This window comes from Melanotaenia boesemani, chromosome 22 (assembly GCF_017639745.1).
Source record: "Melanotaenia boesemani isolate fMelBoe1 chromosome 22, fMelBoe1.pri, whole genome shotgun sequence".
Classification (NCBI taxonomy): Eukaryota; Metazoa; Chordata; class Actinopteri; order Atheriniformes; family Melanotaeniidae; genus Melanotaenia; species Melanotaenia boesemani.
This window is the reverse complement of record NC_055703.1, coordinates 20,497,710-20,520,470: the sequence shown is the minus strand read 5'-3', so window position 1 is coordinate 20,520,470 and position 22,761 is coordinate 20,497,710. Positions and strand designations below refer to the sequence as shown.

The window sequence follows — 22,761 nt, the reverse complement described above, 5'->3', positions numbered from 1 at the left end:
GTTTAACACAGGACATTATATTAACTGCTATTTTATCTATGATACTAGGAAATCCCAGGACTTATTATATATCCAAGGTTGGGATAACCCGAAGCTACTGACCAGTCGGCATTATCTTTTTGTGACACATGAACAGGAACAAATCGTTTAGTCTGTGTGGATGCCAGTATAGACAGGCAGGACAACCAGCTGCACCACTGTGGAGCACTGTGACTTTTTCTTTGTACAAACAGGCTAGACAGACCACTTAAAGCCCAAACCACCAGGAATTGCCCCAGTTCTCCTGTTGGCCAGTCCAGACCTGGTTCAACAGCTTGCAGAGTCGTCTTCTCTGGACAATCTGCTCCAGGCGCTGGATGTTGGAAGTGTAGCAGAGAGGGAGACTTTGTTGAAATCTCCAGATGAACACTGTCATAAATCAGTATACAGTGATAGACAGAACTGTTAACACTAGTAAACATTTTGTTAACTAGTGACCTCACATCAGAATAGTTTTAATGTCCTCCAACTTTGACTCTGTCTTACTTCTGCCCTGAATCCTCTTCATTTCCTCTCCAGCTACTGTAGAATTTCATGTTATTTTGCTCATTAAAATGGTTTTGCAGAGAGTTTTAATGGTGTTTCGCACTGCTAAAAAAAAGGTTTCCTTTGCCATGGGTACCCATTATAACAGATCTTGAAAGTTAAATGTACATGGAGAAACTATTTCAGCAGCACAACATTCAAACCACATATAAAACACAAGAAAGAAAGAAAAAAACCATGTTGTGCATTACATTAAAGCCTTTTGTCACAGTTTGTTTTAGTTTCAGTCTCTTAAAGGCCATTTCCTGAAGGGCCAGCCTCCTCTAACTGGTCTGCTGATCAGTTAAACATGGAGACTGCAAGCTAACTGTTCTTTCTCTGCTTGGAACGTGCAGACAGGCATCATGCCATTGTGTTACGATGTCATTTAATACACAAAGAAAAGCCAGGATTACGGGTGTTACAGGCTGTTTAGAAGTGGTGTGTTCTACAGTAGAGAATAACTTTTGATGTGGATTAACGCAATGAAGGAAAGGGAAAGACTTAAAAAGTCTAACATGACCTATTTAGAACAGTTTTGTTACTTAATGGCTTCTCTAAACATTATTATGTAATGCCAAAATGCCGGAAAAACAAGAGTATGTGAAGTCCTTGAAGTGAGAACAGGCTGCCCTCAACCTCTTAATATTTGCTTTGTGTGTCAACAACCTGCAAATATTTAAGGGTCAGAATAATTTTATCCTTCTAACTATTTAAATCTTTGGTCATTTGTTTAAATTCCTCCCACGACCTTTGTTTATTGGTGATGACCTTTAGCAATTCCAGTGAAATATAAGAGTTCCATTAGCAATAAATAAACGGGTAAACACACATAAACAGTCTGAGACTTTAAAATGATTCATATAAATTTTTTTTTTATTATTTTCAATTAAATCAACTTGCAAATTGAGTTTTAAGAAAAGAGGAGGCAGAAAAATTATTTAAAAGAAGTGCAAACATCAAATAACACCACAATGACTAAACTAGAACTGCAAGTCAAGCAATTCCACAACATGATACTCAATTAAATCACCAACATCTGAGCCATCCAGTAGAAACAGCTGCTTCAGACAGTGTTTTGCACACACTATGGTAATAGATCTGACAACTGAGGTGTGGTGCATAACTTTTAGTGAAACCATTACACCTGATGTAAACAATCTTTGGATGCCAGCATGAGCAGAAAGTGCTTCCCCAAGGCACAAAACGTCCGTACCTGCAAGCAGAGCTCACAACAACACTTACTCAGAGGCTATTTTCTCCCTTTGCGTGTCACTGCCAAGTCCTGATCCACACCCATTCTCTGAAACTGCTGGCACTTTATACACTCATCTAATTGTGTGTGGTGCTTGATTTTGGCTGTGCAGGTCTAGACTGATCCTCCCTTTTGTCCATGCCCCCTTGACTTTATTTCAACACAGCAGTTTTCTTCTTTTTTATCAGTGTGCATGGGAATGAAAAGCTTTTCCTAAACAGAACTGTGAAGCTTTTGAACATGACAGGCATTTTATACATCATCCATCAGCATCAGCAATGTTAAAACATCCTTCAAGACCTCAGAGTGGCTTTTACTGATGACGCAGGACACGAAGTACTGTAGTGGCTCCTCTTGTGATATGTGAGCTAAGAGGTAATGACAGTGATTTCTGTACAGATTAACAAGGACAGCATGAAAAACAATGGTCTCAGGGTATTTATGTACACTGCAAAGGTATGGCAGGAATGTGGACGTGGCAAGTGAACTTCTCTATCTTTAAATAAAGCTGGCTGACAGTTGTTTATTGCTGCTTTTGCTAAGGTCACCACAGTTTGCGTCTGTTTCTCAGGAGTAATGTGTGTGGAGCCATAAAAGATGCCACTGTTTGAAATTCTCCCAGAATTGTGTCTATGGTAACAAAGAAAAAGGTTTTAATGTTTAATGTTTGCTGCTCTTTTGCTTGGTGCGGCAGATAAATGACAGCATGCAGGACAGAGACTGGTAGCCGTTCAGATGAGCTTATGAGAAATGAAAGTGACAAAGAAAATGTGCACTTATAATCGGAGCCTGTTAAATATTCTATTTATATGAGTTCATGAGTTTAATTTGGCTTCTGCCTTTTTTGTGTGTTTTTAATTTTGCATTTTAACCCAAACCCATCCAGCAGGTCACATTGCTAATTTTTTTGCACTTTTAAGAGCTTTTTATTTCCTTTTGGAATTTGTGTGAAAAGTTGCAAGAATATATTAGAAATAAATAAATAAATACTGAGCAAATGTGAACTTTTTACCTTTGTTTCATCAAAAAAAAAAAAAAAAAAAAAACTTTGTATTTGCTAATCTGCTGTTTGCATGCCTGCCGTGATATCAAAATAAATGCTATGCATACTGAAGCAATATGGCAGCCATTTTTTTAATTTTCATTGCTGCATTGCCTGTGCAAATCAACTTTTTTTTTTTTTTTTTGCAGTAAACAGCTGGTTAAACAGCTGCAATATCTCTAATTGTCAAAACAGGCCTCTATGTTAATTTGGGAAAAACATTTCACGGGAAACCCCATTAGGTTTAAAAAGAATCTGAAGTTATGCTCTCAGTAGCAATTATATCAGATGAATCAGAACACACAAACGTCTTTTTCCTCCAACCCACTGAGCTCTGGAATGCAAATTACATTGTTCATAGAAGCCCATGAAAAGAAGCTGGCACACTGTGACCACCTAATAGGCTGGAAATGGATCTGGATCAAAATTACATTCCTAGACACTATTAGATATTTAAAAATCACTGAACAACTAAGACTGTGGCAACCAGTGTCATTTCCCATGTGCAGAACACAGCTAATGAGCCTGGCTTAGGCACAGTAATGTCATGGGTGAACACTCCAGTGAGTAGTTTATTGGGAATTAGTGAGAGAAGGGCCCAAGCTCAAATGAAAGAAATACATAGGTGGTCATCTGGGGTTCTACATTGCTTGAAAAGGGGTTTTCAGTTCAAGAATGCATCAGATCTAATTGCATTACTCCCAAATGGACCTAAAGTGCAAACGGTCACCCCTTTGTTTGGGATTATAGACCAAAAGAAATTAATTGTTTTCAACCAAAGGGCAACATACACTAGGAATGCCTGACAAGCATGGCCTTGCCAGGCTTTCATTTTTACAAATAAAAGGTTGTGTTGACATGTGAATGTATAAGCGCACAGTTTGGCTACTAAAGCTCTGCGTCTGTGTGCTTTGTGATGGTTAATTACCATAAAGAAGAAGAGGGGTTGGTGGTGTTTGAGAGTCTGGGTGCTGTATTGTGTGTACAGTAAAAGGGAGTGTGTCACCTCAGGCATAATCTCCCCAGATGAAAAACAAGCACACACCTCTCAACTCAGATTTCTTCAGATTCACTGACTAATCAATAAAATATTTGTATATGAAATGTCTCTCATTGTTTTGTCATAATAAAAGTGTCTCAAAATCCAAAACCTCAATATGCTCATTTGAAATGTTGGAAACAGATTTGATATTGCTGTTTAATATAATAAAGAAGGGGATTTTTTTTTTTTTTTTTTTTACCTTGGGCCACATTTTCTTTTTTGTTATGGTATAAAATATTAACAGCCAACTGTCTGACAACACTGTGTCAAGAATCCCTGGATCCTTACTGACATCTCACTGAAAGAAACGTCTCACACTGATGTCATGTAGGAGTTTAGTTGTTGAAGGAGCTTTCTAAATACAAGACAGGAAAGTTTCCCCTGGAAAATAAAGTTGGATTGCAGATACGCAAGTGCACTATGATTGTGTTTTTCTGAACTCAGGCAACAATGGAAGTATAAAACCTCACACAAATTGCCTTTCAGGGAATGGGATACAGTGCAGCTGTGCCAACAAGAGGATGCAAACATTCCTATCTGGGCATCATGTTTGCATCAAGCATTTTGACCAAAATAAAAACCACTAGTTTAATATGAGAACAAAATATGCAACAAAACATTTTTTGTTAAAGAAAACTGTTCTTTCAGAGACACCTGCTGCAGAGTGCAGAGGAATTGTAATAGTTAGCATCCATATTTTCTAGGATTTCTAGGAGCTCTACTCCTGTAAATTCTGGCTCAGACAAAAAAGGGATGATCCTAACATTTCCATCACTCATCCACAAAATCGGAAGAAGATGAATATTCAGCCCTAGAACCAGCATAGAAACAGCTGACTCAAGAGTAAGCAAAGCTTAAACCAAAGTCCCATCACTGCAGGCATATAAATGGGCACAAAAACAAACACGTGCAGTTCTGTTTATGCTCCATACATACTGTACATGGATGCCTTCATACATTTGTAAGAGCTTCAAATTCCACACTCATCTGGAAAGAATAACTCTGGGCTTTAAAAAATTAAAGAATTTTCGAAATAACATTTATAAATTGCTTGTTTTACAATAGATACAAAGACCAAATGGACACCATGGAGAAATTCCACACTGGTGAAAAATGAAAAAAGAGAGTGTCGGAAAGCTGAAGGCAGATGGAGAAAAACAAATCTACAGGTTCATTATGACATGTATAAAGAGAAACTTCACTCTTATAATCTACAACTGAGGAATGCAAGAAAGTCCTATTTCTCTGACGTTATTAGCAAAAACTATCATAATGTTCGGGTCTTATTCGCAATTGTTGACAGATTAACAAATCCTCCTGTGTCAATAGCACCTGAACTTTGGAGACATGGAGAAGCTGCATTCAGCTTCTATGCTCCACATGTCTGGAACAAACTCCCAGAAAGCCTCAGATCAGCTGAAACACCCAGTTTATTTAAATTAAGGTTAAAGACCCACCTGTTCTCTGCTGCATTTCACTAGTTTTTATTTAGAAATCCAGATCTGCGTTTGGTTCTTTTACGCTGAAATCTTAACTTTATTTCTTTATCAGAGCTTTTTCTTGCTGTTTTAATGAAATCAATTTAATCTTTTTTAATCTTTGTTTTTCTAATGCACTTGTATTTTTTTTTCTTACCCTGCACCTTGCTGTAATGTTTCCATGTTTTATGTAAAGCACTTCGAATTGTCTTGTACATGAAATGTGCTATACAAATAAATTTGCCTTGCCTTGCCATACAAAAACATAAATGTATGGCTGTTTTGCATGATAAATACATTTTACTAAAACTTCTCTGCTCTGCTTTAACTGAGAATCTCTGTTTCTGATGATGGAAGAGGGAAGAACATGTGCCGAGTTCATGCCACACTGGATTTACTGTAAATATGAGCAGCTGACTCAGAAAGATTCCTCATTACATTTCATCAGTAATAATTGCAAGAGGGGCATGGGAAAAACTTTAGGAAACTAGGATTTATAATACTGTATGTAGTCACAGTGTGACAATACAAGCCACTAATGTGAGATCCCAAAGAAAAAATTAAGCTCCTACTGTAGTTCAGTTTTAATCCAACATCAATCCACTTTACAATGTTTGGGGTCTAAGGAGATCAAATAGTCTCTCCCAGGTGTGATTTTCAGTACACAAGAGGACTGACATTGCTTTTAAATCAGACACATAAATATAGTAACTAAGCAAATTAATAGACTGCCATTCATCTATTAATTGTTATTATCTTGAACAAATCATACATCAAAGTTTTTACAAGGAAGTATGACTCAAATTCTAGTGTACATCCATCCCTCAGGACGATTTTGATAGCTTTTAGATCAGCACCAAAAAATCTAACATTTCATCACCTCTTATCCCCACCCTGACTCACCGGCCCAATGATGCTACACTATAAAAGATGACTTCCAGTAGGAAGGTGAGTCAAATTATTGAGAACTAAACATTGGGCCAGAGGCTGGGTCAGGACCTGTCACGATACTGAAACTCCTACAATAACAGGGCTGAGAGCAGGCCAGGGGTTATGGAAAGTTTTCTCTAGCTGCGTGAACAGTTAGTCAGTAACTTCCTGTACGTAAATTCATAGGAACCAGCCGCTGATGGGGTAGAATGAGCTGTGAAATGGCATGCATGTACATGTACTGTCTCTCTTTCCTCTCATCTCATTTCCTTGTTTTCTTGTCCTCTGATCACCGCATCATTACTTGTCTTTCCTTCATTCTCTCTCTCTCTTATGCGTATCATTTTCTTGTGTTTAGTTCTCATATTTTCTTATTATTTTCTGTTTTATCCTTGTTATTTCCTTATGTTTCTCCTTTCCATGTATCCCAGCCTATTTTCTTGTGCCTTTCCATGGTTCACCCCTCACTTCTTCTTCCTATCCTTTTTATCTATTTTTCTTTTTTTTTTGTCTCCTTCCCTTGTTTCTCATTCACACCTCTTTTTCCCGCTTCCTTCTGTCTTTGACCTCTCGTTTATCATTTCATCATCTCCCATTTTTTTGTTGTCTGTGTCCTGTCATGTTTCTAATTTCTTCTGCTTTCCATGTTACTTTTCTTTGCTTCTCTTTTTTTTCCTTACAATCACCTCACACTGTCAATTGTTGCAAAAACAGGAAAGAAAGGGAAATGAAAGAGAGGAGGATGTGAAGCATCCATGTGTGTACACACACGTCTGTTTACTGTAGACACATCTGGACTACAGTCTGTAGTAAATGTGTGTATCGACTTTTTTATTGATGTTTTTGTTAAAATTCTGAAACAGTAGCATCTGAAGATGGTCTGTCTTCCTCTAAGGCCGAGTAAACAAGATAGGAATCAAAGACTAACACATGTTGTAAACAAGCTCCTGAATAATGTGTCATTCAACCATCGGTTAAGTCCATTTGTTCACCTGCTAACGTCTATACAAAATGACAAATCTTTATTAGTAAATTTTCATATTACACTGCAAACAAGTCAGCTATCACAGCACCTCGGGCAGTGACAGTGTCCCCTCCACAGGCTGAAACAAGCTACCTGCAGTCTTACTGAAGAGTCCTGATCTGAGACAGACTCACAGGCACCAGAGGAGTCAGCTCAGCTTTGACCTTAGGACCCCTCAGGGTATGGCTCCATCCTTAGACATCTGAACCAGTTTTTAGCATCATCACACACTTGTCTGTTAAATGCATAGCTCCCAAACCAGCTTTTCAAGAGCATATTTATGTCTCGTGCATCAATACGGCCACAACAGCTTCACTTTCTGAAAGGAACAATCAATACACAGCCTGATACTAAGAAACTGAGGAAAGTGAAACATTTATTCACAATTTATTTCTTTGTTTTGCTCTGTGTTCATTAAGTCATTGTATGTCTTTCTTCCAAATATCTTCATAAAACACACTGAAATGTTTTCTCAATGCATACAAACTTTAAAGCGCTGTGACCACAGACCATTTCACCCTAACTTGGATTGATGTGAAGGTGCATAAATGTGTTTTCATTTAGAAATTTTATGAATATTAGGCTAACCATTATAACATGTCAAAGACAACTGTGTATTTTAGTACAAGTACAAAATTGTGCATAAACACAGATACGTAACCCTAACACTAAAATTGTACCTAAAAAGTGTTTCTATATTGTAATAAAGGACAAACATATGAACCAGGATGAACTTTTGAATGAACCAGGCCTGTGAATCAGGGGCATATTGTTGGTCTTGGGTTCCATATGTCTAAAACAGAAGAAAAGCAAAATAAATAAATAAAATCGGATAATTTCTGCTTAGGTAAGTACAGCTTTGTCTCACCGCCTATCAGAATGTAGTTTTTCAAAATGTATTTTTTTTCTTTCCTTGCCTGAAAGGCATTTGTCACCTAACCTTGGGGTCAATTCTTAGAGCATAAAAATGATTACAAAAATGTTATAAATGTTAAGTATTTCATTATTTAAATTTTTTTTTTTAATTATTTAAAATTTTTCTTGACTAAACATTCAGAGAAGCCATCTTGGATGTAAATGTCTGTTCAGGTGTGTTGCTGTACTACCTCTGCCTCAGGCATCTCTGCAATGAACTCACGTCGACTCCTAGTGGCCAGAGTTGGAATTACACCAGTCTGGAGATTTAAAGCCTCTGACTGTCTCCATCTCATCATTATTTGTGGTGCAGCATAAAAATTTGCATTTAAATTGTAAACATATACATTAAGACTAGAAATAGTTTACTCAAACAATTAAAGAACGGAATGCACATAAAAGTGACCTTATGATCATTTTTGCATGTCTACTGTTCAGATTAAATTGATAAGAGAGCATGACATTACATTTTTAAACAACATAAATACGTTTCTTTTTAAATAGTCTGCAGTATCTCTGTCAGTCTCTGAGGTGGAAACCCGTCAGAGGTCTGATGGATGGAGGTTGTAAGAGGAAACACTGGCCCATTAAGAGTCTGAGGGCAGCACACTGAACTTGGTCCCTCGTCCTGCATTTTTCTTTTTTTTTTTTTCTCCTGCTCTGCGCAAAGAGGCAAAGTTCGTCCCTTTTTCTCTCCTCACCGTGATTGGACGATGACGCTTCTTAGGAATGGCATCAAACTATTTAAATAGCACTTTGTCCCCCCTCGGCTTAAAAACGGAGTTATTTAGCGGCTGGAACAAGAAGAGACACATTTTCGATACGGGAAAAAAAAGACAAGCAAGATTTTTATTATCTCACTTCATTTCACGGTGGATTTTTTCTTAAATTGCAGCAAATTAATTCTTGGGGATTATTGTTGGATCTTTATATATTTTAAGGGATTTTACTACTTTGAGGCTGCTGTTTAACTTTAGCAGGTGAGTGGTGAAGAATATCTTGCGTTGCAGTTCTTGTTGGCTATTTATTGATCAGCTGTTTTGTTTTTGTTTTTGTTTTGTTTTTTTTGTATGTATTCAGCCTGTTGCACTGTCATAATATCTGACATTAGTGTTATAATAAGTTAGAATAACAAATTTTGTTATTTGTCACAGGCAGCAGGTTGGTGTTTCACAATGAAGCTGACAGGAATATTTTTGTTATTGATGCTTTGGACCTGCGAGAGTGCCAGGGTCGCAGGTGAGTTGCTTGTTAAAACTTTAACTTCTTCTTAAACATAATTGTTTTCTTTTCTTTTCTTTTTCTTCGTTTTTCTAGTTTTTGATCAATAATTTGGTTCAAATCGGTACAATAGAATGGAAAACAAAATAAATTCAGCAGACTGTCAAACAAAAGCTATTCTCTTATTACTCATCCACAGAAAGTCGAGACGACAACAGCGTGTACGACTTGTTTGAGCTCATCCAAGTCCCCAGTAAGAACCACGGAGTTACCCTGGTCAAAGGAGACGATCCATACAGCCCCGCCTACAAGATCCTCGATCCGGACCTGATCCCCCCGGTCCCCGATAGCTCCTTAAGGGACCTGATCGATACCATTAATGCCGAGAGAGGTTTCCTCCTCCTGCTCAACTTCAAGCAATTTAAGCGGACCAGAGGAAGCCTTCTTACCGTGGAGAAGCGGGACGGCACCGGACCCGTGTTTGAGATCGTCTCCAACGGCAAGGCGAACACCTTGGACATAGTTTACTCCACCGAAAACAAGCAACAGGTGGTTTCCATCGAAGAAGTGGATCTGGCTACGGGTCACTGGAAGAATATCACGCTGTTCGTGCAGGAGGACCGGGCGCAGCTGTACGCGGGATGCGAGGAGGTGAACACCGCCGAGCTGGATGCGCCGATTCAAAGCATCCTGACGCAGGAGACCCCGGCTGGCGCGCAGCTCAGGGTTGGCAAGGGAGCGGTGAAGGACAGGTTCATGGTGAGTGCCCGGGCCATTGTAGACGAGGGGCTGAGTTCTAGGTTTGGAGCGCTAATTTTGATTTCAAATTACAAGGATGTAAGTTAAGTTAAGTTAAAAGTTGATTTAATGTTACCAGCAAAACAAACTTGAAAATATTGGAGTGGTATCCAAATGCGCAAAAACGCACATAATGTAGAATTTCTATTGATTGATTGATTGATTTTTATTCTCACATCATAATGCAGTGATGTGCAGTTTAACACTGATTTAGTGGATTGTAGCTTAAACTGAGCTTTGATACTTGTAGGGGGTGCTACAGAACGTACGGTTTGTGTTTGGAACAACACTGGACGCTATCCTCCGCAACAAAGGATGCCAAAGCTGTAAGTAATCATGCAGGACGTCTGCTGTGTTTACTAATCACTCATCTGCCTCATGCACTTCCAAGTCCCAACAAATCCATATCAGGGGAATATGTTTACTTGTAATTTGCCCGTTGATTTCTACATAAAGTATTTCCTGAAGCGCTTTGTTTCTTGTCACTGAGGAATGCCAGCTCACAAATTTCTCAGAGAGCTGTGGTCTTCAAGTATGTCCTCTGGGTTGTTTTGTACTAATTACATTCAAAAGTAATTTATAGTGGATGCCTGGCATTAAGCACACAAATCTGTCTTTCTTGATAAATCAGTAACAAAGATGAGGACGCAGATGGGACATTTTAAGACACAATTTCTTTTTCAGCTAGCACAAGTGACACCATGATTCTAAAGAATCTGAACGGCTCCTCAGCCATCAGGACAGAGTACACTGGACACAAGACTAAAGGTAAGTGCTGCTGCATGTTGGCCTTACTGAATTCTATTATACTATTCCGATGTTCCTTTCATCTACAGACTGATTTAAATAAAGTAAAATGAAAATAAAAATGACTCAGACATATGATATGATAATAATATTTCCACCCATTTTTTTTCTGAAGACCTGCAGATGGTCTGTGGCTTCTCCTGTGAGGATCTGATCAGCATGTTTAAGGAGCTGAAGGGTCTTGGTGTGGTTGTCAAGGAGCTCTCTAATGAACTCCGTCAGGTGGTAAGGAAGTTTAAAGAGTCCAAGAGCATTTGTGTGTATGAATGAACTTTGCAAGTGCATTGTCTCTGGGTTAATATCACCAAGAATGTCCAGTAAAATAGCATAAGATGCATTTTGTGTATTGATCTATGGGGATTTTTTGTTTTTATCAATATCTGTAAATTAAATATCTCTTATCATTTAAAACTACACTATGACTGATTTTCAACCTCAGCTTCTTGATTAAATCTGTTTCCATAATTTGTTTTTCTTTCCTGGCAACCCAAGACGAATGAGAACAAGCTGATTAAAACCCGCTTTGGCAACGACAGTGGCGTCTGCATCCACAACGGTATTGTACGCAAGAACAGAGACGAGTGGACCGTCGACGACTGCACCGAGTGTACTTGTCAGGTGAGCCATGTGCTGCCGTCTGCATCTATTGTGTCTTTAATACTTCAGCATATGTGAGGGGATCTACTCAATGCCCTGACTTGTTCCTACATGTACACACACACTCTTATATAAGGACAATAGACATTGAAGCACACACACTTAACCACCATCTCAACTGATCTGGTCAGTAATTAGTGGTGTGGTGGCTTGGCAGAAGGCCGACAGCCTTTAGTGTTGTAATGACAGGTCTGTTGTTAGAAGTTCAACTTGAGTGTGGTCTTCAGGGACTCGACCGGACTTTAAGTGATGTGTTGCCCGTAATTAAGAACAAGATTTTGGCTCTGACAAAGAGGAGATGGCTTTAGGTGCAAAACACTTGGCAGAGACGCTTTGTGGAATTCACATGTTGGCTTGATTTTCTGCTTTACTCTTTGACTACAGACTTTTTCCTCTTTCTTTCTTGTCAGTGATCAATTCCAGGAGGGAGAGGATTAGCATGCACACTTACAGAGGCAGTTTTGATTCCTGAGTCATTCACAGGCTGTGCTGGAAGGCAAGCTTTACTTGTTTGGGGCTCAATGTAGCACCATAGTGAGGCCGACATCTATTATTAGGACTTTGGCTTCATGCCCACCCACCCCTGACCTAGTGGGCTGGTGGTTGTCTACAGGGGTCTTTATTCTTTGTTTTAGTTCTTCTTGCATTTTAAATTTTTGCATAGTCAGATGCTGAATGTTGGTTTGCTTAAACATTGGCAAATATATATGATATATTTAAATACATTTAACAGTTTTTCATCACTGCATTTCAATACATCTTGACCCTACAGCACCCAGACTGAATTTAGCAGAAAGCTGCAGCAACATTTAGGTGATATCCACATCATATATTTGGAACTAAATTTGATCTCTTTATTCATGCAGAACTCTGCTACTGTGTGCCGCAAGATTTCCTGCCCTCTGATCCCCTGTGCCAACGCCACTGTTCCCGATGGAGAGTGCTGCCCACGCTGTGGAACACGTAAGCATTTTTGTTCTCTACAGTCCAACAGGAACTCTCATAACCTGCAGCGCAATTACAGCTGCATAAATCGGCACTGTAAATGTCGGCATAAATGGTCCTCATAAGCTATAATGTATTCATTTCAACAAACAGATGAAGCTTTCAGTCACTGCTGCAAACCCTGAAAGAGCCATTTACATGTTATTTGCCAAAGCAAACAAAAAAAAAACACAAATACATCATTGGATGTAAATGGGGTTTTTTTTCAAGAAATATGTAAAATGTTAAGATGATTTAACTGCAATAACAGTAAATGAAAGGGGCTTTTGCGTTTGGAACATTGGCACTTTGTGCTCTAAAACATCTTTCAGCTAAAATGGCTAATCTGCCAAATTGGCTAAAGAGCTACTGAAACTCTAACTGTCTATGTACTGGAATCATCATTTCCATATCTGTGTAGGTTTGGCCTCAATGCTTCCCTGAAACTTAAATAAATAAGGAGTCCCACATTCATCCTAACCTAAGCCACTTGTTGAAGTCATTACTCACAGCCAGTGTCATGTTTTCAAAATCTATTTCCTCTTCAGGAAAACATAAGCCAAAAAGACATCCCCAGGACAGTGGGCCTTTTTATTTATCTGGCTTCTCTCAGAGCGTTAGTCCTCTGCCTTTGCTCTGTACAGAGGACCTTCTCTGTTTCGAGTCCCGGCTAAATCCACTCTTTTAGTTGTTCGCTTTAGGAGCTTTCCTTCCTCATTTAGGCTTGGGGGTGTTTGCAACAGGCTGGAATAGCCTCTTTATTGTCTCCCTCATGCCCTCTTTCTCATATTCTCTCCCTCTCCCTTCTGCTTAGCGAGCGACTCTGCAGAGGACGGCTGGTCGCCGTGGTCTGAATGGACCCATTGTTCCGTGTCTTGTGGGCGGGGCATCCAGCAGCGTGGGCGTTCTTGTGACCGTATCAATAACAACTGCGAGGGCACCTCTGTGCAGACCCGCGACTGCTACCTCCAGGAGTGTGACAAACGCTGTGAGTAACACAACATATCCATCAACAATAATAATTCACCATTATATCGTATCATTTCTATTCTTGATCTAATGCTGCAGTGATCCAGGGCTTTGCTTCCTGCTGACCTCTAACCTGTTTTTATTTCCATCTTCAGTCAAGCAAGACGGCAGCTGGAGTCATTGGTCACCCTGGTCTTCCTGCTCCGTCACCTGTGGCGATGGTGTCATCACCAGGATCCGCCTCTGCAACTCCCCCACCCCTCAGCTTGGAGGCAAAGAATGCGTGGGAGACGGCCGGGAAACTGAAAAATGCCAGAAATCTCCGTGTCCCAGTAGGTTTCATTCTTTTCCTGATTGCATTTACTTGTTATCTATAACAATAAAAATTGATCACATTTCTTCTCCGCCAGTCAATGGTAACTGGGGACCCTGGTCGCCCTGGGATTTGTGCACTCTCACCTGCGGGGGTGGCATCCAGACTCGTAAGCGTCTGTGTAACAATCCAGCTGCACAGCATGGTGGTAAAGAGTGTATTGGTGATGCCATAGACAGACAGATGTGCAACAAAAAAGCCTGCCCAATTGGTGAGTCATTTTCAATCATTAACAGAGCCTCTCCTCGCCCTCCATCTGTAATATAGTTACACATTATTGTTATTTATTGGTATGTTTTTCCTATTGTTGACTTTAATAGTTCAGTTTGGAATTTAAAATGAGGTTAGATCTGAAGGATTTTATTAAAGGGGTGTCATTTTTCTTTTTAGATGGGTGCTTGTCCAACCCCTGCTTCTCTGGAGCCAAGTGCACCAGTTTTCCCAATGGTTCCTGGAAGTGTGGGAAGTGTCCAGTTGGCTACTTTGGGAACGGCATCAAGTGCAAAGATGTTGATGAGGTAGAGATTCCATGATATGTTAATACAAGTTGCAAGTGTTGTTTGAGGTCTTCATCTTAAAGGTCATAAATGTTTTTTGTCCTTACAAACAGTGCAAGGAAGTCCCAGATGCTTGCTTTGAGTTTAATGGTGTCCATCGCTGTGAGAATACCGATCCAGGTTACAACTGTCTGCCCTGCCCTCCCCGTTACTCAGGACCCCAGCCATTCGGCCGTGGTGTGGAGCAAGCTGCTGCTAATAAACAGGCAAGTACAGTCCTCTGTGGGTTTTAATTAACCAAAATACATACTGTAAATCAGAACTTAGGACATAAAGGCCAAAACCGGCCCACCAAAGGGTCCAGTTTGGCCCACTGTGGTTTCAGTGTGGTTGTGGTCAGGAAGTTTTGTATTTTTTTTTCCTCAAGAAATTTCAGATTGTTTATACTACACTTTCCAAAATAATTGTTCTTTAAATTTAAACATGTTAATAATGTACTTGTACTTGTTTGCACTAAAAAAGGAAAAAGATTAGAGGAGTTTTCTTTATTTATAGGTTATTATGCTATTATTTTACTGGTCTGGAGCTGTATGTGGTCCCAGAACTAAAATTAGTTTAATACCCCTGCTGTTGATACTAGTAATAAAAGTCCAAGTCTCATTAATAATAATGAATGTTTGTCTTTGCTGAGGACAAATACTTTAAGCTGATAACATCCACAGCCACTCTGATCACCTGTTAAAACATCTATCCCTTCCTTATTCTGCAGGTGTGCACACCCCGTAATCCCTGCCTTGACGGAAGCCACGAGTGCAACAAAAACGCCCGCTGCAACTATCTGGGACACTTTTCTGATCCCATGTATCGCTGTGAGTGCAAGCCTGGATATGCTGGCAATGGTCATATATGTGGAGAGGACACAGATCTGGATGGATGGCCCAATTCTGATCTGGTGTGTGTGGAGAATGCTACCTACCACTGCAAAAAGGTAAGTAGCACTAAAGCTGCAAGCCTCTAAGATTGGCAGTAACAGAAATCCATAAAATCACAGTTTTTACAGCCTCAAAGTAAGATTATTTTTAATATTACCTGCTATTCCCAAATATCTGATTGTGTTATTTTTTTTATTTAGGACAACTGCCCCAACCTTCCAAACTCAGGGCAAGAAGATTATGATAAGGACGGAATTGGAGATGCTTGTGACGATGATGATGACAACGATGGCATCCCTGATGACAGGGTAAGCAAAGCTATCAAAATAGCATTGTCAAAGAGAGTGTGTTTACTCATCATTCACGCTTTGTAATAAGAAATGAAAAGTGGAGCCCTGCAGGAAAGCAAATGCTTCTCCTTAGTTTAAGACAAACCACAAATTCCAACAGTTTGGCACTGATTTAGTACAAGGCCTAAAGATAAAATACTTGTTAATATTGCGTCACTTTATGTCTGTAAAGAGACAACAAATTGAGCTGCACCTGATATCTTACCAGATTGTTCTCTTTTTGTAACAGGACAACTGCCCATTCATTTACAATCCCCGGCAGTACGACTACGACCGTGATGACGTGGGTGACCGCTGTGACAACTGTCCTTACAATAGTAACCCCGATCAGACAGACACAGACAACAACGGAGAAGGCGATGCCTGTACTGTGGACATTGATGGAGATGGTAAGAACTGAGACCCTTAAGCAAGGACTATACTGTGTTTTGTACTAATGTGATGATGACTGTCACATAAATTCCTATTTATTTGCCAGGAATACTGAATGAGAAGGACAACTGCCCCTATGTATACAATGTTGACCAGAGAGACACAGATCTGGACGGAGTGGGAGACATGTGCGATAACTGTCCTCTAGAACATAATCCCGATCAGGTGTGTGGACACACACGCATACACCCGTCCCCATTTCCTTCCGCCTCACCCAGCAACAATAATCCACATTCAGTTCATTGCCTTTCTCTGTAGCTCAGCATATATCTGTCTTTCAATTGAGAGAGAGCCATGGCGATTAGCCCTGTGTAGCTGTCTAAGCTTTATCACGCTATGTAAAGGTGGAGAAAATCCTCTATGCAGCTCAGGGGCACATTAGTTCAATAAGGCGTGGTGGGGTTGAGGGGTCTTTTCAATGGCCCATTGACGTTAGCTGACTAATGTGAGGGGAGAGGCCCTAGGCTGGATATTACAGAGGAATGGGCTGGCCCTTGGGTATGTGCATGCCCTGTCGGCACAGCGCAAGCCTGCTCAGTCCACCTGTGCCATGCTACATTGAGAAATAGGAATGTGTTGAACAACGAGAATCAGGAGAAGGCTGGGGGGAAGCAGGGGAGCACTGAAGTCTAAGCTTCACATTGCTGTTATCAACTAGAAGAGACATGTCCAAATGGAGCAGTTTAATCATTTTTGAAGCTCTTCAAATTAATAATTTCTAATATAGCCCTGCAGAAGTTGGGCCAGAAGCCTTTAATACATGTTGGAAATTAGATAAAGGACAAAATTACACACAATGTAAAGCAAAAAATAATCATGGTAGCATGTTTCATTGACCCATTAAGACTTAGTAAGACACCATTCGAATTCTTGAACACTGTGTTTTTGCAGGTGGATTCAGATGATGACCGTGTGGGAGACAAGTGTGACAGTAATCAGGACATTGATGAGGACGGACATCAAAATAATCTGGACAACTGTCCCTACATCCCCAATGCCAACCAGGCCGACCACGACAAGGACGGAAAGGGAGATGTTTGTGACCATGACGACGACAACGATGGCATCCCAGATGAGAAAGACAACTGCAGATTGGTCTTTAATCCTGATCAGCTGGACTCTAATGGTGAGCAGGATCTCAAAAAACAACTTATTGAATGTGGACACAGTTTGGGTTTTATTCTTTATTAGCATGAAGTATTTGTTTTCCAGGTGATGGCCGTGGAGATGCTTGCAAAGAAGATTTTGATCAAGACAACGTTCCTGACATCTATGATGTTTGTCCTGAAAACTTTGATATTAGTGAAACAGACTTTCGCAAGTTCCAAATGGTTCCTCTGGATCCAAAAGGCACCTCTCAGATTGATCCTAACTGGGTGGTCCGCCATCAGGGCAAAGAGCTGGTTCAGACCGTCAACTGCGATCCCGGCATTGCTGTTGGTAAGTTGAAAAGGATAAAGTATCTCGTACCAGACTGCCTATAATTTGATGAAGACATACAAGACAAGCTGTTTCCATCCAGATTTCATCCCCTTTAATGCATCCAACAGGTTACCATGAGTTTAATGCAGTGGACTTCAGTGGGACTTTCTTCATCAACACGGAGAGGGATGACGATTATGCCGGCTTTGTGTTTGGCTACCAATCCAGCTCCAGGTTTTATGTGGTTATGTGGAAGCAGATCACTCAGACCTACTGGTCAAATAAACCAACCAAGGCTCAGGGCTACTCAGGCCTGTCCATTAAAGTAGTTAACTCCACCACCGGCCCAGGAGAACACCTCAGAAATGCTCTCTGGCACACAGGCAACACCCCAGGACAGGTATGCCAGACCTGTCTCACTCACTGAATGATTTGAACATTTTATTAGCGGCGTGTCAATAAGATAAACACATGCGTGATTCTTTTCTACCGTGTTAGGTCCGCACTCTGTGGCACGACCCAAAGAATGTTGGATGGAAGGACTTCACTGCCTACAGATGGCATCTGACCCACAGACCGAGAACAGGACATATTCGGTAGCTAAAAGGCATTAATCTTCACATGAATTTCTGTTTTAATATAAAGCTTTGGGCCTTATTAGTTTTCATTTTGTCCTTTTCTTTCACAGAGTTGTGATGTATGAGGGTAAGAAGATCATGGCTGACTCAGGTAGCATCTACGACAAGACATATGCAGGTGGCAGGCTAGGTCTTTTTGTCTTCTCACAAGAGATGGTATACTTTTCAGACCTCAATTATGAATGCAGAGGTTGGTATTCTTTCAAAATGTGTAAGCACTTGATGTCCCTTCACTTTTTGCCACAAATGTATGTAAACTCTTTACATCTCTTCCCTTCTTTTAACAGATGCATAAATGGGCAGCGCAGAAATCTCTGAGGAATGCACCTTTTTTGTAAAAAAAGTAAGAACTTATATATCCTCCTGGAAAGTCCAGGAGCCGATTTATCTCCGCAACGCTTTCTTCTGTGGCACGCACACTCGGACGGGGCGAAGGGCATGTGGTCACCCTCAGCGTAACTTGAAGTTGGTTTGGGCAGAGCGCCAACCAGCTGACTGCCAGTTGAGGATCACAGAGCAGGGAGAGCTGGAGGGGGAAAAAAAGATACATAAAGCAAGCCCTGTGGCTTTGCAAGTAGGACACCAACACCTTTCTGTCCCAGCTCTGCCTGCTTTCCAGCTCCCTGAAAGACCTCATTCTTCTCTGAGCGAGAACGGTTCCTCATAGAAAACTGTGCACTTCCAAGCCTTTACATCTCTCTCTGTCTTTCTTTTTCACCTCTTCAACCTGTGTGCCTTTCTACCTAACTTTCTGGACGGACATCCCAAAGAGAAAAAAAGAAAATATTCCTTTTTCTTCACTAGATTGGCCAGGATGTAGTTTGTAAAAATGGTACAACTCAAAGGATGAAGATAGCATTAGCATTTTAAATGATTGTTTTTCTTGTTAAGGACTTGTGTCTTAAAAAAAACTGTTGGAAGTGGACTGAGTCAGAAACAAGAGGAACATCATGTAGATTTACATGTTCACAAATGTACTGTGTGTGGAAGACTAGCCATGAATGACACAAAGTTCTTTTACTCGCCTACCTAAGAATCTCTGAGGAGAGGAAAAATTCAGTTTAGGTTAACTCTAGTTTACAAGAATCATGAGCTTTGCTGATGTCTGGTTTTTCACTCAGGATTAGCTGGAAGTGATGATCTTCCAATATCAAAGCAATATGAAATATATCTGGATTATCTACTACAAAATTACCAGAGCCTGTGAACACAAAGCCAGGATGCTTCAACATGATTCCCCACATCGCATCACAGCCTTGGTCATCAAAGAGCTTTATCTCCCTCAACCTTTGAGGATTTCACTATAAAATGATGTAAATACATCAAATTTATTGACTCTTGCCTACAATGTAGGCAATAAACAACATTTTAATACATTGAAAAATAAAGACATTTTTCTAATCACAGTATCTTTGCCACAGTAAAAAACCAAAATCAGGTACAGACTGTTGTCAGATGCAGGATGCTCAGAGTCCATCACCTCCTGTTCAGCAAAGTGAAATAGGCATTTTCAGATGAGGCTTTTTAATATCAAGTATGTAACTTGTGCACCTTTCCTACAGAGAGAGATGGAAAAACAAAGGAAATCTTTGATGTACAAATATTACCTCATTGCTGTTCATAATCTGATCAAAAAGAAAGAAACAACTTAAGTCTTTGTTTTTCGTATTCCTTTGAAATGACATGCGTCTTAGCGCTACTGTAGCATGAGCTGTAAATAGTAAAGACATTTCATGTAGAAGAACACATCAGAGATCCTGGTCCTGTAAGGCACCCCAGTGAAAATGGGAGAATTCTTTTTTTTTTTTTTTTCCTTTACCATGTATGTCCAATGCAGTTTTTCAGCAGATAAATTATTGTTCTGTTTTGTCTTAGCTGTTTGTGAGAAGTTGATGTGTGTGTGCATGTGTGTAGATAAATGCTATTTAAATAATTTATCAGGATCTGTCGCCTTACAAAAGGGGACAGTCCATCTGTATAAACGGTTTGCACACTGACATGAGGATGTTCTGTTCTTTATCCTTTTTACTTTTTTTGGTAATTGTATCTCAATGTTACTATTATTTTTGTACAATTAGTTTTGCTTGTCTGTAAACATTTTCTTAGTTGTACAAAGCAAAAAAAAAATGCTGTTTTTATTCATAGCAACTATTTTGTTACATACTTAAAGAAAATAAATTGTTAAAACTCTCAGGACTGTCTGTCAGTTTATTTATAAGCTATTTTCTTTTATTTTTCATCCAAGTCCAGTGATCAGATGTTATGTTAAAACTGCTGGGTGATCCAGATCAACAGGATTTGATTACTTTAATTGTAGCTTCAACACTCAACCCTTCCAAAAAGTCTAAGTGATGGCCCAGTTCTCGTGAAGCTCAAACAGACTTTCTGCATGGGTGCAAGCATCGTCTCTATGATGAAGGCCACATGAGGAATGTGGCACGAACATCTGCTCCTCAGCTTCATTTCATGTCCTCTCTGATCTGCAAATATGAGACTCCTGGATACCTTGAGTATTTGAATGGCAGGAGACGGGGGCTAAAGTAATCCAGCTGTTAAACATGAACCCAATTTGTTGGATTGTTTTGTCTACTAAAGGAAAGAAAATCATGTGGTATATTATGGCAGGATATCCAAAACATAAATGACAGAGGATGTTGTTGATCTAAAAATTTAAGTTAAACTTAGAAAAAGACTTTAAAAAAGACTGTAAATAGTGGAGAAAAAAAACTTGGCTATACTGAAACCTACTGTAATATTTGATTCAAAGAACTCAAAGATCTATTACACTAACATTTAACTCTGCCTTTAATTACCAAATAATTGCATCCAAAATAGTATCAATACATGTAATCAATGCCTGCACCTGCACTTTAAATGCACTCATATGTTTGACTTACTGTGTTACACACTTGAGACCTGCGAGGAAACATGAGGAGGAACTCAAGTCCTGCATCAGCTCTCAGATACCTGGATACAAAGTGTGTCCTGGATGATGCCTCCTTATAGACTTTGTCTTAAAGATTGATTTTCCAACAAGCATATGGGTAAATCTCTCTAATCAACAATTTTCTACAGCTCTTTTGCAAGAGAGAAAAGAAAATGAATTTCCTCAGTGAGAAGTGAGGAAAGCTTTACCGAACACAGTGTGTTTAGATGAATTCACAGAGGGCATTTTATGAAGTCAGTACAGCGTGACTCGCTCAATAAATACACAATAACAAAGGGAGAAGCAGGAAGACATTTATGGCCTTTTTTGATCTAGGAAGTCAATTTTGGACAAAAGGCTGCCAATGATGACAGCCCATAATGTGTTATTATGGATTATTATAATTACAATGTGGAAACACTGAAGGCTAAACATCTTAATGCCAGCTGTAGTGGATCCATATAACTATTAGCTGGCTACAAACAGCCACATGTTTACTTTTAAGACCATTTTAGGCTGAATGCCAGGATGTGCAGTTTGGCACACTTAAAATACCATGTCTATAAAATTGATTGCATCATACTCAAAGAATCTTAAATGCATTTTCTTATAAAGTCAGAGAGCTGGTACCTCCATCCTGAGTGTCCTCCATTCGGCACGTCATCGAGACACCCCAGATAATTCCCCTTAAAACTGATCAATCTTATCCTGCTATAATCCTTCATTAAATTCTTCACTAAACTCACATTGCTGTGGTGTGGTACTTGTTTGTGAAATATCTTTTCTAACATTACTTTTTTTTTTTTTTTAAGGAAATGTAAATGTATCAAAAAGTCCTTCTACTTAGATAATCCTTAAAGTTGTCTGTTTATACCCTAAAAGGCAGCTAAATGGCATGTCATAGATTTCTAATTGTTTTTAATCATTCATGCTTTCATGTGTTCAAATTACAACACAACCATTATCTTCATGGATGCCATTTTACTGGTTGCTGTGGTTGAGATTTTGTCACTTGTTCAAATTGACAGTCGTCCGGTCACAAGCTGCTTCCATTATCACTCACCACACCTGCTTTAAATAATCACAGAGCAAAAGGTGTACAAATACCTTACTCATTACCTCCTGCTGTTTTAATTGGACTGAAAAAAGCCCCTTCTGCTGTAAATGGATACATGCATCAGCCTTGAAGTGCAGTGGCTAATTCAAAGTGCTGATGAACAGCACAATGGCTCTCCACCCTGGAGTTAAAACTGCTTTATTAAGCTCCCGTAGTTCAAACAGCAAAGCGGAAAGACTGCACACCACTTACAGACCGTTTGCCACAGGTGGCCTCAAACTTCAGGCTTAAACCTGAAATACCTCATTTGATCTTGCTTCCCACCAACTTTCTGTGTCATTCAACACCTCTCCGCTTCATGCTGAAGTGTACTGAAGTGTTGAAGTGTTAAGTTAAAATCGAGGACCCCCAACTAAATGCGGTGGCATTTCTCCACCGCCTGCCTCTG

General features: G+C 39.8%; 1 protein-coding gene across 1 annotated transcript; it reads left to right on the top strand.

Annotated features, from left to right (window-relative positions):
• The first annotated feature begins 9,014 nt into the window (after positions 1–9,014).
• Positions 9,015–20,520, top strand: thbs1b (thrombospondin 1b). The gene is made up of 23 exons (XM_041976378.1): positions 9,015–9,230; positions 9,405–9,489; positions 9,671–10,230; positions 10,520–10,595; positions 10,954–11,037; positions 11,192–11,301; positions 11,569–11,694; positions 12,600–12,696; positions 13,532–13,705; positions 13,842–14,018; positions 14,097–14,270; positions 14,450–14,577; positions 14,670–14,822; positions 15,326–15,544; positions 15,689–15,796; positions 16,068–16,227; positions 16,317–16,435; positions 17,162–17,396; positions 17,483–17,710; positions 17,821–18,092; positions 18,191–18,288; positions 18,381–18,520; positions 18,618–20,520. Exons 2-23 carry the CDS (start codon positions 9,426–9,428, stop codon positions 18,623–18,625), a joined length of 3,510 nt encoding a protein of 1,169 aa, XP_041832312.1. The 5' UTR covers positions 9,015–9,230; positions 9,405–9,425; the 3' UTR covers positions 18,626–20,520.
• Positions 20,521–22,761: the final 2,241 nt, after the last annotated feature.

Coding starts and splice junctions, on each gene's coding strand:
- thbs1b (XM_041976378.1), top strand. CDS start 9,426: ATGAAGCTGACAGGAATATTTTTGTTATTGATGCTTTGGACCTGCGAG. Junction 10,231..10,519: donor CGGTGAAGGACAGGTTCATG/GTGAGTGCCCGG, acceptor TGATACTTGTAG/GGGGTGCTACAGAACGTACG. Junction 10,596..10,953: donor CAACAAAGGATGCCAAAGCT/GTAAGTAATCAT, acceptor TTTCTTTTTCAG/CTAGCACAAGTGACACCATG.